Consider the following 16323-nt stretch of genomic DNA (forward strand, 5'->3'; position numbering starts at 1 on the left):
GTGGGGGTCTTGGTGTTCTCAACTGCTGTGTCAGATGCAGAGGTGAGACATGGTAATTTCCTCCCCAGTGCCTGGTGCTGCCCAAGTTCCCTTTCTGCAGTGACCACAGCTCTGACATGCAACTTCCTGTTGGGGTTTCCTTGGCCTCACCCCCTGATTTGGGCCATTTCCTTCCCCAACAGAGGGACCTGAACACCAGCTGATGCAGACATGGTGTCCCTGCTGCTGCTGCCCCTGCTGTGGGGGGGTAAGTAGGCCAAGGGGGAGCTCTGGAGGGCACAGTGGGGGTGTGCCAGAGCCACAGCTGAGCCTCCGTGTCCCCACAGGGTCCCTGCAGGAGGACTGGGGGTACGAGCTTCAAGTGCAGGACACAGTGACGGTGCAGGAGGGTCTGTGTGTATACGTGCCCTGCTCCTTCTCCTATCCCTGGAGCTCGTGGCCTACCCATGAGAGGCCCTACATGTACTGGTTCCGGAGTGGGGACAGCTTCCATAACTCTCAGCCTGTGGCTACAAATGATCCAACAAAACTCGTGAAGACAGAGTTCTGGGGCCGGTTCAACCTCATCAGGAAGCCCCGGGAAAACGACTGCTCCCTGAGGATCAGAGAGGCCAGGAGGAGCGACCAGGGACTCTACAAGTTCCACATAGCGAAAGACTATGGGAGATACACTTACAAAGATAAGCAGCTGAACCTGCAGGTGGCAGGTATGGCAGGGGTCCCAGGAGAGCTCTGGGATGTGGAGACCCCCGTCTTAGAACAGGAGCAGGACACTGGAACATTCCCTGCTCCAGGTCTTGGGGCTGGGATGGTGGGAAGAGACATGGGGGCCCGGGGTCAGTTCGTGCCCTGAGGCCCTCGTCCCTGTCAGGGTCACACTCTGGGTCCCCAGCTCCCTGGGGTCCAGGCACCTGCGTCTCTCCTCCTCAGCCCTGACACAGGAACCCGACATCCACTTTCCGGAGCCCATGAAGTCTGGCTATGCCACGAACCTGACCTGTAGTCTGCGGGGATCCTGCGAAGAAGGAAGACCTCTCAGCTTCTTCTGGGTGGGGGGTGCTCTTGACTCGCTGGACCGCCAGACCCTCCGCTCCTCGGTGCTGACCCTCACCCCAAGGGTGCAGGACCATGGCAGCAACCTCACCTGTCAGGTGCACCTGCCAGAAGGTCAGGGTACCGTGAAAAGAACCATCAGGCTCAATGTCTCCTGTGAGTGCTGGAGGGATAGCTGGGCCCCCCAGGGCAGTGGGGACTCTGTGTGTGTGTGTGTGTGTGTGTGTATGCAGATGCACCTTGAGAGTGTAGGTGGGGAGTGGACAAGGACAGCATTCCCCACTTTCCCTATGGTCCTCTACCCCTCCTTGGGTGCTGGGTCATCTTCAATTCTAAACATCAAGTCTGAGGCAGGGCCTTATCTTTCCATCCCAGATGCTCCCCAGAACCTCACCATCAGCCTCCTCTCCAGCGATGTCACAGGTAGGAAAGAACCTATCTTCTTGGAGACTGAGACCAGGCCCTGGGGTGGGAGTAGGGGGTCAGCTCCCAGCAAAGGGGAGCGGATCATAGCTTGAATGGGATCAGATTGGGGAAAAGCAAAAATAAAAATCAGCAGCCTCCTACCTCCCACGGGTACACCCACCTGCATTCCCACGCACCCATGCTCACGCGTGCACACACGCACACACACGCACACTTACTACTCAAAGCCTGTTTCACCTCACGAGTGGCACACCTCTGGCTTCCCACCTACCCCACCACCCCGCTTCCTCCATCCTATTTCCTGGCGTGTTCACTGAGTGAAGCCACCAAGCACTCCAGGCATGTCCCAGTGGGACACTGAGCCTCTGCTGAAGATACGAGGCACAGACACCTGAGGTCAAACTCTTTGGGGTGTAAAGCCAGCCTTTCAGCCCTGATGGAACCAAGTCATTGGGTCAAGGAAGGAGAAGGAAATGCCAACCAGCTCCTGCGAAGGAGGGAGGAAGGAGACTGCCAGCCTCCCACAACTGGAGTGGGTGCTCTCCCTCTCTCTCTGCATCTCTCTCCCAAAGCCCTGAAGATTCTGGAAAAGGGCTTGATCATTCTCCCCCAGGAAGGCCAGACTCCACAGCTGCTCTGTGTTGCTGAAGGCAACCCCCCAGCCCAGCTGAGCTGGGTCCTGGGGGGACAGACTCTGAGCCCCTCCCAGCCCACAGACCCTGGGATCCTGGAGCTCCCTCAGATACAACTGGAGCATGAAGGAGACCTCACCTGCCAAGCTCAGAACCTGCTGGGCTCCCGGCAGGTCTCACTGCATCTGTCTGTGGTCTGTGAGTGTGGGGACCCCTGGGGGCAGGCTGCCTAGGGCCTGGGGAGGAGAGACACGGCTGACCCTTCCCCTTTCTCCCGCAGATCCCCCTCAGCTGCTCAGCCTCTCCTGCTCCTGGGAGGGCGAGGGGCTGCACTGTAACTGCTCCTCCAGAGCCCAGCCGGCCCCCACCCTGCACTGGAGGCTGGGGGAGGAGCTCCTGGAGGGGAACCACAGCAACGCCTCCTGGACCGCCACCTCCAGCCTTGCAGGGCCCTGGGCCAACAGTTCCCTGAGCCTCAGTGGGCCTCTGGGCTCTGGCCTCAGACTCAACTGTGAGGCCCGGAATGACTACGGGAAACAGAGCACCGCTGTCCTGCTGCTCCCAGGTCCGGGAGCTGTCCAGGGGCAGAGATGTAGGAAGTGGGGAGTCTGGATCCTAGAAAAGAAGGTCTGGGGGTGGGACTGGGGTCTGCACAAGGGGCGACTGGTGAGATAGGGTGCTGCTCCATCTTCAGCAAGTTCTGCGAGGAGGTAGGAGAGCAAGAGACAGAGGCCCGGAAATGAGTCTCCCCATGCCTCTTCCCTGCCTCTTCCCTGCAGGGAAACCAGTGCTCCTGGCAGGAGCAGTGCCCGCAGCTCTTGGAGGTGCCGGTGCTATGGCTCTGCTGTCCCTAAGTTTGTGCCTCCTCTTCTTTTGCGTGTAAGTCATTGTCGGGAGAGGTACAGGGAGTGCGGAGAGAGGTCAGTCGATCCCAGAAACGCAGAGCCGAGTAGAGTAGATCCAGGGGGCATCTTCTGGGCGGTGGCGGGATAAGGGCTGCATGGAGATACCACTCCCACATGTTTACAGGGTACAATTCAGTGGCTTTTAGCATATTCAGAGCTGTGCATCCATGACCACAATTCTAGGACTTTTTCATCAATCTCCAAATGAAAAAGAAACAAACAAAAGAAACCCTTTTCTCCTTGATTTTCATCCTGGCCCCATCCTCCCCCAGTGCAAGGCAACCGCCAGTCTATTTTCTGTCTCTCTGCCTTTGCCTCTTATTGTGGACATTCTGTGTTAAGTGGAGTCATGCAACACGGGGTCCTTCGTGACTGACCCCGTTCACTTAGCATGTCTTCAAGGGTCCTGCATGTTGTGGAATGTGTCACTCAGTCCTTTAAAAAAAATTTATTTATTTATTTATTTATTTGAGAGAGAGTGAGCACGTAGGGGGAAGAGGCAGAGGCAGAGGCAGAGGGAGAAACGGATTCCTCACTGAGCAGGGAGCCCGAGTGGGGCTTGATTCCAGGACCCTGGGATCATGACCTGAGCTGAAAGCAGACGCTTAAACAGCTGAGCCACCCAGGTGCCCAATACCTCATCCTTTTTTTATCTCCATATGCCGTTCCATTGCATGGATGGAGCCCATTTTGTCACTCATGTATTGATAGATATTTGGGTTGTTTCTACATTTGGGCTGTCACGAAGAACGCTGCTATGACCACTCGGGCCCCAGGGTTTATGTGTTAGGAGCATCTTTTTAATTTTTTTTTTTTAAGATTTTATTTATTTGACACAGAGAGAGAAATCACAAATAGGCAGAGAGGCAGGCAGAGGGGGGGGGGGAGGAAGCAGGCTCCCTGCAGAGCAGAGAGCCCAACGCAGGGCTCAATCCGAGGACCCTGGGATCATGACCTGAGCCGAAGGCAGAAGCTTTAACCCACTGAGCCACCCAGGCGCCCCAGTGTTAGGGGCATCTTTAGTGATGAAGCTGGTCCAGCCAAACCTCTGCTCACCCAGGGGGACGTAGTGCTTACATGCAGGTCAGGAAGGTCTGAGGTTGGTTCCGGGGTCCGGATGCCCTCTCACCAGGGAGCGGGCAGCCAGCCCATGTGAGTCTGAACCATGGCTGCAGCGTGCTGCTTTCTCCCCTTAGAGTGAAAGCCCGCAGGAAGGAAGCATCCGGGAGCCGAGAGGGCCTGGATTATGAAGATCCTGTCATGGGTACAGTGGCCTGGGTGAGTGATGCTGGCGTCCTCTCATGCAGTTGGGGGGTTTGTTGGGCTTGTTCCTTCCGAGTCCAGATGGGGCTCCCAGCGTTTCCCCACCCCCTGCTCTGCCCTGGTCTCCTGGAAGAATGCCTGGGAGTTGACCTCCCTTCTGTTCTTCACCTTCATCTCCCAGACCCAGTGGCCCTCTGGTCACCTCTTGTTCCATCCCCGCTGATCGGCCTTTTCTAGATACAGCCTAATGGAACCTCTCCCAAACTCTATTGCTTTCCAGCCATTTGGGAGTTTCAATGATGTTGTTTAGAGAATTGAGTCATGTTCCTTGGTCTGATATTTAAAATCCCTCTAGCAGTCTCCCGATGGCCACTCCAGCCTTGGTCCTGCTGTGGTCCAGCTACACTGGCTTTCTCATGGTTTCCATACACACCTGCTCCCCTACGACTTGGAGACTTTGCATGTACAGTTCCTCCAAACTCCTGTCCCTGTTTCCACCAGACCACCTCTTGTGATCGCCATTCTAGCTCCAGTACCAACAACGTCTGCTCAGGGAAGCTTTTGCCATCCCCCTCCCTGCCCGAGTCTGTGTCTCTTTCTCATAGAGAGAGCTCCATGTCTATCCCTGTCTTGAGGGGCACCTTACACAACATCACTGCCTTTGATTGTCTCTGCCCTGTTGTATTTGTGACGTCTTTGCGGGCAGGGGACTGCAGTGGTCTCTCACTCCATGTGCAACATGTCCCCTCTCACCTCTTACAAAATTGCACCCATGTCGCTCTAAATGGAGTTATCCAAAATGCTTGATTCGTGACCAACCCCTTATTGCAGGAATAAGCATTGTTCATTTGTGCTTACTCCTTTTGTTCATGATATGATAAGCAGCTGTGACCCTACTATCCAACTGAAGACCTCAAACACTGACCCTAACTTCCATACACTCAGGTTGCTCTGTGACCCCATCCCCAGGAACCACTGCTGAGTCTTTTTTTGCTAGCGTTATCCCATGGACATATGCCTGAAAGAGCCGCTGTTTAGTTTCATTGCTTCTGCACTGTTGTCAACATTCTGTGCATTTTTCTAGGACTTGCTTTTGTAGACCCAGAGCCGTGAGTTACATCATGGAGAATCATTTGTGTTGCGGGACATTGCCGCTGTCTGTTTCATTTTATGATTATGTCGTTTGCTTAAGATCCTGTTGCTGGACATTTGAATTATTCCAGATTTATGGTTCATATCTCATTGCATTCACATGGAAGAGTTTTTCTTCATTGTTACATAAGAATTTAGCTACTAGGTGGGAGGGTATGTGAATATTCTGATTGACCAGGTTTTCCAGAGCAAACGCATCCGTTTATACATCCATCTATGCCTATCAGATGCTGTTGGTCTATAATCTCTGTAGCGCTTGGTTTTCTAATTTTTTTCCATCTCACTATCTCACTCTGGTATTGATTTGCATTTCTTTGGTTGTCAATGAGGATGAAAATGTCTCTGCCTTCACTGGTATATGAACACCTCCTCTCTAAAATGCCTGGTCCCATCAGCAGCCCATTTTCCTATTGGGTGTTCGACTTTGTTATTGAATTTATTGGAGAATTTTATACATTTTCACACTACTTTTCCTCCATTATATGCATTGTAAATATCTTCTCCAGTGAGTAACTTGTCTTCACTTTTTAAAGGTGACCTTGATGAAGGTTAGTTCTTAATTGTAATATAACCATATTCAACAATCTCTTCCTTTCTGTTGAGTGACTTTGGGTCTCATTTAAGAAAATCTTTCTTACCCTAGGATTAGAAGGATATTCAAGTATAGTTTCTTAAAAAAAAAAAAAAAGATTTTATTGGGGCACCTGGGTGGCTCTGTTGTTAAATGTCTGCTTGGTCTCAGGTCATGATCCTGGAGTCCTGGGATGGAGCCCCATGTTGGGCTCTGTGTTCAGTGGGAAGCCTGCTTCTCCCTCTTCCACTACCCTTGCTTGTGCTCTCTCTCCCTGAAAAATAAATAAATAAAATCGTTTTTCTTTAAGATTTTATTCATTTATTTGACAGAGAGAGAGACAGCGAGGGAGGGAACACAAACAAGGGGAGTGGGAGAGGGAAAAGCAGGCTTCCCGCCAAGCAGGGAGCCTGATACAGGGCTCTATCCCAGGACCCTGAGATCATGACCTGAGCTGAAGGCAGACACTTAAATGACTGAGCCATCCAGGTGTCCCCTTTATTTCATTTTTTTTAAAGTAGACTCATACCTAATATGGAGCTCAAACTCACAACCCTGAGACCAAGAGTCACATGCTCTACTGACTGAGCCACCCAGTTGCCCCATTGCCAATCTATTTAAACATTACAACTAGTTTATCACATTCCAAAAAGTCCTCCTATTGGTGTTTTTATGGGAATTACATTGAATCTGTAGATCAACTTGGGAAGAATTTACTTATTTATAAATTCCGGTCTTCTTGCCCATAAAAACAGATATTAGTTTCAGTTTTTTCCAAGAAAGATGTAGAATTCTTTCAGACAGGTCTCGCAAACTTTTATTTTACTTTCTTAATAACCAGCTTTGTTAGTACTACAAACGCTATCTTTTAAAAAGTGCATCTTCTGATCATTCATCAATGATACACAGAATGAAAACATTTGTTATAAATTTGGGGTGCCTGGGTGGCTCAGTGGGTTAAGTCTCTTCCTTCAGCTCAGGTCATGATCTCAGGGTCCTGGGATCGAGTCCTGCATGGGACTCTCTGCTCAGCAGGGAGCCTGCTTCCGCCCCCCCCGCCCCTCCCCGCCTGTCTCTCTGCCTGCATGTGACCTCTGTCTGTCAAATAAATAAATATATAAATAAATAAAATCTTTAAATCTTTTTAAAAAAATTTACGAAGTGTTGGGATGCCTGGGTGGATCAGTCGGTTGAGCAGCCAGCTCTTGATTTTGGCTCAAGTCAGGATCTCAGGGTCATGAGATTGATCCCTGCACCAGGCTCTGTGCTCAGCGTGGAGTATTCCCCTAACTCTTTCTCCCTTTCCTCCTCCCCCCACCCCAGCTCTCACACACATGCACACAGGCTCTCTCTCTCTCAAATAAATAAATAAATCTTTTAAAAAAAATTATGAAGCGGGGCACTTGGGTGGCTCAGTGAGTTAAGCCTCTGCCTTCAGGTCAGGTCATGATCTCAGGCTCCTAGGATCAAGCCCCACACCAGGCTCTCTGCTAAACAGGGAGCCTGTTTCCCTCCACCCCCCGCCTGCCTCTCTGCCTATTTGTGATCTTTGTCTGTCAAATAAATAAATAAAATCTTAAAAAATTATGAAGCGTTAGGACACCTGGTTGTCTTAATGGGAGGATCATGCAACTTTTGATCTCCAGGTCATGGGTTTGAGCCCCATGTTGGGTGTAGAGATTACTAAAATAATAATAATAAACTTCAAAAAATTTATATAAAGCATTTTAGAATTTAAAAAAATTACAAATAGTGTGTCATTTAGATTCTTATTGGTTTGGTAGCTGGAGCATTTTTAGATCTACTCATAACCCTGCTGCACCACAGTTTTACAGAGGGATACCGTCTGAAAAATTTGTGATATTCTTGTTTTTAAACCTCATGGCTAGCTGAATCAAAGTAGCTGAATTTGATGCAAATGTAATATCATTTTCTTCAAGAATCAACTCATCCTTTTGGCCTTCAGGTACTGCATCCTCTGCAGACATATATTTCCTCTAAGAGATTTCATATTTCAGTAAGTGACTCAGTCTCCTGAATCAGTGGTAGGAAAGTGAGCACACTCAGACTCTGTTTTCTGGTCACAGATGTCTGTGTCACAAGGAGTGTGGGTAGTAGGTGGTGAAAGAGTCAACAGTAGCCAGTTCCTTAATGTGTCCATGCAGCTTCTCCTTCTACTTTCTACCGTGGTGTGGCTGAACACCCATGCAGAGTTCTTCGGGGGTTCCACTGTAAATGTTCGTCTCTTCCCAGTGACACCCAGCTCTTTGGGGTGCTGGTCTGGATGCTGAGAATTGTCTTTGTTCTCTCTGTAGACGCAGCAACACGTGAAAAGCAATTACAAATATATTGATCTTATATTCTTCCAGCTCGCTAAACTCTCGTGTTAGTTTTTTTTAAAGATTCTATTTTTTTTAAAGATTTTATTTATTTATTTGACAGACAGAGATCACAAGTAGGCAGAAAGGCAGGCAGAGAGGAGAGGGAGAAGCAGGCTCCCTGTTGAGCAGAGAACCTGATGTGGGGCTCGATCCCAGGACCCTGAGATCATGACCTGAGCCGAAGGCAGAGGCTTAACCCACTGAGCCACCCAGGCACCCCTAAAGATTCTATTTTTAAGTAATCTCTACACCCATTGTGGGGCTCAGACTTACAAACCCTGAAATCAAGAGGTGCATGGTCCACCAACTGAGCTAGCCAGGCACCCCTAAACTCCCTTGTTAGTTCTAATAATTTGTATATAGACACTGAAGTATTTTTTTAAAGATTTTTATTTATTTATTCGACAGACAGAGATCACAAGTAGGCAGAGAGGCAGGCAGAGAGAGAAGGGGAAGCAGGCTCCTTGCCAAGCAGAGAGCCTGATGCGGGGCTCAATCCCAGGACCCTGGGATCATGACCTTAGCCGAAGGCAAAGGCTTTAACCCACTGAGCCACCCAGGTGCCCCAACATTGAAGTATTTTTAACAGGTTTTTAAAAAAATTAACATGTATTATATTACTGGTTTCATAGGTACAGCTCAGTGATTCATGGGTCTTATATAACACCCAGTGCTCATTATATCTGATGTCCTCCTTAAGGCCTATCACCCAGTTACCACATCCTCCCACCCCCACTCCTCCAACAACCCTCAGTTTGTTTCCTACGATTAAGAGTCTCTTATGGTTTGTCTCCCTCTCTGATTTCTTCTTGCTTTTTTTCCCTCTCTTCCCCTATGATCCTCTGTTTTGTTTCTTAAATTCCTCATATCAGAGAGAGCATATGATAATTGTCTTTTTCTGACTTATCTTGCTTAACATAATACCCTCTAGTTCCATCTACGCCACTGCAAATGGCAAGATTTCATTTACTTTGATGGCTGCATAGTATTCCATTGTGTATATATACCACATCTTCTTTGTTCATTCATCTGTTGATGGACATCTGGGTTCTTTCCATGGTTTGGTTATTATGGACATTACTGCTATAAACATTCAGGTACATGTGCCCCTTTGGATCACTATATTTGTATCTTTAGGGTATATACCCAGTAGTGCAACTGCTGGGTCATAGGGTAGCTCTATTTTCAACCTTTTTAAAAAAACATTTTAAAGAGATCATTTAGAGATCATAAGGAGGCAGAGAGGCAGGCAGAGAGAGAGGGGGGGGGGGAAGCAGGCTCCTCGCCTAGCAGAGAACCTGATGCGGGGCTTGACCCCAGGACCCTGAGACCATGACCTGAGCCGAAGGCAGAGGCTTAACCCTCTGAGCCACCCAAGTGCCCCTATTCTCAACATTTTGAGGAACCTCCATGCTGTTTTCTAGAATGGCTGCACCAGCTTGCATTCCCACCAACAGTGTGGGAGGGTTCCCCATTCTCCGCATCCTTGCCAACATCTGTTGTTTCCTGACTTGTTAATTTTAGCCATTCTGACTGGTGTGAGATGGTATCTCATTGTGGTTTTTGCTTTGTATTTCCATGATGCAAATGATATTGAGCACTTTTTCATGTGTCTGTTGGTCATTTTAACAGGCTTTTTTTTTTTTTCTGATTTAAAAATTATCACGGGGCACCTTCTGGCTCAGTAGGAAGAGCCTGTGACTCTTGATCTCAGGGTTGTGAGCCCACATATTTTAGAAATACTCTATACTCTAGGTTCCATTTTTTTCAATATTCCATTTTCTCATTTCTTAAAAAATTAATATATCTCTCTTATATCCAACAAAATCTTTAGTGTTCTTTTATATATCTCTTGTTCTCCTTTCCCTCCACTTTCCAAGATGTTGGTGCTTTTTCTAGATCTTCATTTTTCATTATGGGTTATTGTGAACATACTTAACATTTTTAAATTTGGTCTTTTAAGATACAACCACACATTTTACTGGGGTACTTTGTCACCTTTGTACCCCATATTTATTGCAGCATTTTCAGGTTTTGTTACTTTTATTTGAATTCTTCCTCCCAATATGCTTTCAATATGGATTTTCTTGTGTTAAGACTTCTGAGGACTTGTGTGTTTGAAGTTTTTTTTCATGCTCCTACACTTGAATTTCATTTGGCAGGATATAATTTCTAGGATCAAACTGATGATCCTTCAATGCTTTGTTATTTTATCTTATTTATCCTTTAAGGAATCTTTATGCCCAACATGGGACTCAAACTTGCAGCCCCAAGATTAAGAGTCACAAGCTCTACCCACTGAGCAAGCCATGCACCCTCTTCCTTTAACTCTTTCAACACTGTACTCTCTTGTTTCTTGTACCCAGTGTCACGGTTAAGAAAGGTTATGTCTAGGGACACCTGGGTGGCTCAGGTGATTAAGTTTCTGACTCTTGATTTCAGCTCAGTCATGATCTCATGATCGTGACATCTAGCCCCATGTCAGGCTCTGTGCTCACTGGGGAATCTGCTTGAGATTCTCTCTCCCTCTCCTTCTGCCCCTCCCCCTGCTTGCATACATGCATTCTGTCTCTATCTCAAAAAAAAGAAAAGGAAAAAAAAAGAAAAGGAAATTTTATGTCTTTATGAATCTTGCACATTTCTAAGCGATCCACTCATTGTCACTGGAAACTTTTACATTTTTCTCTTCGGTTTTGATATATTTTTTTTAAGATTTTGTTTGTTTATTTGACACACACACAGAGAAAGAGCACAGAGTGCCCCACACAAGCTGGGGGAGTGACAGGCAGAGAGAGAGGGAGAAGCAGGCTCCCTTCTGAGCAAAGAGCCCGATGCGGGGGCTTGATCCCAAGACCCTGAGATCATGACCCAAACTGAAGTCAGTCGCTTAACCCACTAAGCCACCCAGGTGCCCCCAGTTTTGGTATTCTTAAGATTTACTGTGCTGTATGCTGTATTAGGGTATGTGGTTTCCCTGCTCTTTAAATTTTTTTTAATTTTTAAATTATTTTTTAAAGATTTTATTTATTTGACAGAGATCACAAGTAGGCAGAGAAGCAGGCAGAAAGAGAGGAGGAAGACGGCTCCCCACTGAGCAGAGAGCCCTATTTGGGGTTCGATCCCAGGACACTGGGATCATGACCCGAGCCGAAGACAGAACTTTAACCCACTGAGCCATCCAGGTGTCCCTCCTTTGCTCTTTTTAAAATCTTCCATTTGTGGGGCCCTTTTCAGCTGCGTTGGTTTTATCTTTCTTCAATTCTGGGAATTTTATCTTTATTTTGTCCGAGTATTTCTTCCCCTTTTTATTTCCAATAACACAACAGAACTCATTTTGTTCCTGGCTCTGCTGGTGACTAGAGGGCAAGTTACTTTACCTTCCCCCACCTCAGTCTCCCTAATCTGTAAAATGGGGGAAATCAGTATCCTTCACATTGTGGGGATTAAATGTGATTAGTTAACTTTTAATATGGCCTAATCAGTCGTAGCATTACAGAATTTTATTTTATCTATCTTTTTGCCTTACAGAATTTTATTTTTTTTTTAAGATTTTATTTATTTGAGAGAGAGCATGAGTCAGGGGAGGGACAGAGGAAGAAGCAGGATCTCTGCTGAGCAGGGAACCCGATGCAGGACCCAGTCCTGGGACCAGGACCCTGGGATCATGACCTGAGCTGAAGGCAGACGCTTAACTGACTGAGCCACCCAGGCGCCCCAGCATTACAGGATTTTAAATGGATGAGTGAAACGTTGGATTCATAGGAAGTGTCTGTGAATAGGAGGATGAATGAATGACTGAATGAATGACCCATTATCCCATACTTGCCTTATTCCTTTTCTGACTCCCTTGTTTCTCCTTTCTTCAGGGTTCCAGGCAAAAGTCCTGTCCAGGCAGCCCCCCAACCCAAGCAACCCCTACCGGGGATGACCCTCCCTCAGGGGAGCAACAGGAGCTCCATTACGCCTCCTTCAGCTTTCACAGGATGAAGCTGAGGGAGCCTAAGGATGAGGAGAGCGCCAGCACCAGCGAGTACTCAGAGATCAAGACAACAAATGAGGATGCTTAGAGCTTGGCCTGAGGAATTGCAGGGCAATTCTCCTGGGGCAGAGGAGAAGTCAGGCACTAATCAGCAAAGCATGTGAACCCCTGCGGCAATATGAACAGGAAGGACTGGCCGAGCGTCCCCAGGTGGAGCAGACTTGGGCTCTCATGTAGGCTGCCAAGGAAGTCACTTCATCTTTCCGTGCCTCAGTTTCCCGTTCTGTAAATCAGAGATCGCGCATTCTGCCTCAGAGGTGGTTGTGGACATTAAAGAAATTAACACAACCAACAAAAGTCCCATCTCAACTGCCTTACCTGTGCTCAGTACCTACTGCTCTCTCTTCTTTGGACAGAAAAATAATTGGCAAGTTACCCTGAGGCTTGGGATGACCAGGACCGGAGCACAGGGTAGCAACCTGCTGGGGTCATTCTCCTTCCCAGAGCTCTTCAGAGCCCCCCCACCAGGGAAAGAAAGACCAGTTGCTCAGCCTGGTGTTTGATTCATGACATATGTGCCTCTTATCATCTCTGTGGAGTCTTCTCCTCATCCCACTTGTACCTGTCAATTCTTCCAGCACATTCCTTCACCTCCTGACCTCCAGTCCCTTCCCTGTCTTACAGATGGGCCCCCCAGCGATGTGTCCAGCAGCCAGAGAGCTGACCCCGTATCTCCTGCACAACCGCCTTCAAGGCTCTCTAGCCTTAGACAATACATCACGAGCATTGGCTGCCCCCCGGCTTTTAAAGTCCATCACATCCTCCCTCCTAGCTACTGTTGGAAAAGAAACCACGGACCCAAAGTGGAGACACTTGCCCCCACAACTGAGCAAACCAAGAGTAACAGCAGTCTCAACCTCTCCCAGAAATGTGACCTTTCAACAGAGGATCTGAAATTTCCTGATCAGCCCTGATGAGGTCACCAGCAGGATGAGAGCTTCCCCCAAAAGATGGCCCGACCTGAAAAAAAAAAAATCTTTTCTTTTGGTAATAACTCCCTTGCCCCACCCTCCTGCCTATAAAAACCTACATGCAGCCCCTCAGAGTGCCTGTCTCTTTACGGGATGGAATGCTGCCCAATTTAGGAGTCACTGAATAAAGCTAATTACATTCTCAGATTTACTCGGTGGAATTTTTGTTCCTTGGCCCCGCTCATCTGCACTTCTCTCTGCTTTCTTCCTTACAACCTCTGTGTTGTTCAGCCCACGGCTGTGCAGTTTGAGATCCCTCCCCTGGAGGCCCTGCCTCTTCACTTCACCTTGTGTCCAGGGGCTGGTCCTTCGCCCCTGAGTCCTTGCACGCACCGCGGCTCAGAGCCTGGACAGAAGAAAGAGCTCATTCTCGCCTCTCCTGTAAAGTTGAACTAACTTGTTATTATTATTTTTTTTTCTCAAGAAAGCACTAAAATGAAAGCAGCTGAAACTTTCCCAGCAGCATGGTCATGCCGGTGCCCAATGAGCTTTTCTGATCGTAAGTGCCTGACATTAAGCTTTTAATTAAAGTACAAAATGGAAATTTTTCTAGAAGGAGGTAGGGCAAGAAAGTTATAGCTCGAGAAAAGGATTGGTCCAGGCTAGGCTGCTTTCTCTTGTGTGGAGAGGTGAAGGTAAGGGGCGTCCTCCTAAGATTACCTCATCTTCCTTTGGGGGATGGAGGGACCCTTGTGGCAGACTCTTTGGTGCTGATCAGAAAATTCCTGACTGACCAGCTAGGACTGCGTCTCTGGGGAATGACAGAGGATGTCAACCACCTCTACTTTGACCTCAGTCTGTACTTTTTTTTTTTAAGTAGGCTCCATGCCCAGCATGAAGCCCAGCCTGGAGCTTGAACTCACCACCCTGAGATCAAGACCTGAGCTGAGATCAAGAATAGGACCCTTCACGAGACTGAGCCACCCAGGCGCTGCCTCAGTCTGTACTTTCTAATTGATTAAGTTCTTCATTCCAGCTTATCTCTGAACTCAGGCGAGAGACCTTGGAGGAGGGGGGAGCATCGTGATGGGAAGTGAAACTACCCCCTCAACCAATAAGCACTGCCTTGAGCCAGCGAGACCCAGTAGGTCTGACCCCAAGACAACCATCCACCAGACCTATCTTGCCTAACAGCATGTCCCCACTGCTCTTCCTCACGTACTTTCTTTTCTTTTTTTCTTTTTAATTTTTATTGTATTTTTAAAAGATTTTATTTATCTACCTGGCAGAGAGACAGCAAGAGCAGGAACATAAGCAAGGGGAACTGGAGAGGGAGAAGCAGGGTCCCCGCCGAGCAGGGAGTCTGACATGCTCGATCCCAGGATGCTGGGATCATGATCTGAGCCGAAGGCAGATGCCCAACAACTGACCCACCCAGGCCCCCCCTTCTTTCTTTCTTTCTTTCTTTCTTTCTTTCTTTCTTTCTTTTTTTTTTTAAAGAGAGAGAGAGCACGAGTGTGTGCGATGGGTGGGAGTGGGGAGGGAGGGGCAGAGAGAGAGAGAATCTCAAGCTGACTCTGTGCTGAGCGTGGAGCCCAATGTGGGGCTCAATCAGACAACCCTGAGGTCATAACCTGAGCTGAGATCATAACCTGAGCTGAAATCAAGTTGTACACTTAACCGACTGAGCCACCCCGGCGCTGCCTACATTTTCCTCATATAAACTTGGGAAGATTTTCAGCACTCTGAAGACAGTCTTGGAGACATTAGTCCACTGTGGTCCCAGTGTTGGCCTCCCTAGAGTAAATTCCTGCCTTGTTTCACTACCGCTTGTGTCTCTACCTTTGGAGTGGCTGAACCCATCTGTCTGGGACTCCTGGAGCCAGCTGCTCCTGCACTCCTGAGCCCTGGTGATAGGAGACTGAAACTGCAGTTAGGATTTGTGTTAAGTCCCAGTTTGGGATTTGGCCTAAATGACACTATTTTTTTTAAATTCCAGTATAGTTAATGTCATACTAGTTTCAGCTGTACAATATAGTGATTCAGCAGTTCTGTACATTACTCAGTGCTCATCATGTATGCATACTCTTAATCCCCTTCTCCTATTTTATCCATCCCCCCACCTAATGCCACTCCCTTCAGTTCTCCATAGTTAAGAGTCTGTTGGTTTGTCTCTTTTTTGTTCATTTGTTTTGTTTCTCAAATTTCACATATGAGTGAAATCATATGGCATTTGTCTTTCCCTGACTTATTTCACTTAACGTTGTACTTTCTATACATGTTGTTCTATACATGTTGTTGCAAAAGGCAAGATTTCATTCCTGTGTATGGCTAATATTCCACTGTATTGGAAGATTATTGGAAGATTATTAGAAGGTTATGGCTAATATCCTGTATCTTCTTTATCCATTCACCTACCAGTGGACACTTTGGCTGCTTCCATAATTTAGCTATTGTAAATAATGCTGCAGTAAATGTAGGTAAATTCCGAAACATATACCTTTTGGAATTAGTGTTTTTGTATTCTTGGGGTAAATACTCAGTGTGATTATGGATACCACGGTAGTTCTATTTTTAACTTTTTGAGGAAACTCCATACTGTTCTGCACAGTGTCTGCACCAGCTTGCATTCCTACCAACAGTGCAGGAGGGCTCCTTTTTCTCCACAGCCTCTCCAACACTTGTTGTTTCTTCGTTTTGGTTTTGTTTTGTTTTAGTTTATTTTGTTTTAGGAGCACCTCGATGGCTCAGTTGGTTAAGCGTCTGTCTTTGGCTCAGGTTGTCCTCTCCTGTCTTGTCCCTGGGGTCCTGGGATAGAGCCCCGAATCAGGCTTCCTGTTCAGAGGGAAGCCTGCTTCTCCCTTTCCTCCTTGCTCACTCTCTCTCTCTCTCTCCGTCTCTCAAGTAAATAAATAAAACCTCTTGGGGGAAAGTTTATTTTGTTTTAGTTATCTCTACAGCCAACATGGGGCTCAAACTCACATGCTCTT

The 16323-nt window shown here is 47.5% G+C and overlaps 1 protein-coding gene across 1 annotated transcript; it reads left to right on the forward strand.

Annotated features, from left to right (window-relative positions):
• Positions 1-166: 166 nt before the first annotated feature.
• Positions 167-13540, forward strand: SIGLEC5 (sialic acid binding Ig like lectin 5). The gene is made up of 9 exons (XM_044256691.1): positions 167-247; positions 327-707; positions 931-1209; positions 1429-1476; positions 2052-2309; positions 2392-2676; positions 2891-2990; positions 4213-4294; positions 12250-13540. The coding sequence occupies exons 1-9, from the start codon at positions 211-213 to the stop codon at positions 12448-12450; spliced, it is 1671 nt and encodes a 556-aa protein (XP_044112626.1). The 5' UTR covers positions 167-210; the 3' UTR covers positions 12451-13540.
• Positions 13541-16323: the final 2783 nt, after the last annotated feature.

This window comes from Neovison vison, chromosome 7 (genome assembly GCF_020171115.1).
Source record: "Neovison vison isolate M4711 chromosome 7, ASM_NN_V1, whole genome shotgun sequence".
Classification (NCBI taxonomy): domain Eukaryota; kingdom Metazoa; phylum Chordata; class Mammalia; order Carnivora; family Mustelidae; genus Neogale; species Neogale vison.

Bases quoted from the DNA above. Each gene is read 5' to 3' on its own strand.
- SIGLEC5 (XM_044256691.1), top strand. From the start codon at position 211: ATGGTGTCCCTGCTGCTGCTGCCCCTGCTGTGGGGGG. The intron at 708-930 runs GTATGGCAGGGG...TCTCCTCCTCAG, and splicing joins GCTGAACCTGCAGGTGGCAG to CCCTGACACAGGAACCCGAC. The intron at 2,677-2,890 runs GTCCGGGAGCTG...TCTTCCCTGCAG, and splicing joins CGCTGTCCTGCTGCTCCCAG to GGAAACCAGTGCTCCTGGCA.